Genomic DNA, 556 nt, shown 5'->3' with positions numbered 1-556 from the left:
AAATACACAATCTGGACTACATTTATATCACATGCATGAACACAGGCAAAATTATCTTAAAAAACGGAGAATTAAAGTGTGTCAAAAGCACCAAACAGTCCCTAAAGGGTTAATAACAGCAGACAGTGCTCAGCGTACCTGAAGAAGACGAGATGCTTCTCTTGCTTGCGTTGTCTTAAAAACGCCACCAGGTTGTTAAACTTATTCTCTGACCTGCAGATCTGGAACGACAACATGAGAGTTTTTGTGTCATTACGTTTTCATTTTTGGGTGTTTGATGTGAAACGTGTGTGTGTGTGTGTGTGTGTGTGTGAGACTCACAGTGTAGTAGTTGGAGAGTCTGGAGGGAGTTTTCTGGGCGGCGGCGGAGGCAGCGACGCCTTTCTCTTTGACGGTGATGCGTACCGGGTTCCTGAGACCGGCTCGAACCAGCTTCTCCAGCTCCTGAGTCTGCGTGGCTGAAAACAGACCTGTCCGCCTCTGTTTGGGCAGGTAACCCAGGATGGTGTTCAGACTGCACACACACACACACACACACACACACACACACACACAC

The 556-nt window shown here is 47.5% G+C and overlaps 1 protein-coding gene across 1 annotated transcript; it reads right to left on the bottom strand.

The window, feature by feature from the left end:
- Positions 1 to 138: 138 nt before the first annotated feature.
- LOC121940247 (ATP-dependent RNA helicase DDX55-like) lies at positions 139 to 514 on the bottom strand (the record flags this gene model as incomplete). The annotated part of the gene is made up of 2 exons (XM_042483060.1): positions 139 to 221; positions 322 to 514. Coding segments are annotated over 2 exons (276 nt in total), but the record flags the coding sequence as incomplete, so codon positions are not given.
- Between the last annotated feature and the right edge of the window lie 42 nt (positions 515 to 556).

Source organism: Plectropomus leopardus, unplaced genomic scaffold (genome assembly GCF_008729295.1).
Source record: "Plectropomus leopardus isolate mb unplaced genomic scaffold, YSFRI_Pleo_2.0 unplaced_scaffold81110, whole genome shotgun sequence".
Lineage (NCBI taxonomy): Eukaryota > Metazoa > Chordata > Actinopteri > Perciformes > Serranidae > Plectropomus > Plectropomus leopardus.
Note: the sequence above shows the minus strand (reverse complement) of the source record. Positions and strands in the feature narration are given on the sequence as shown.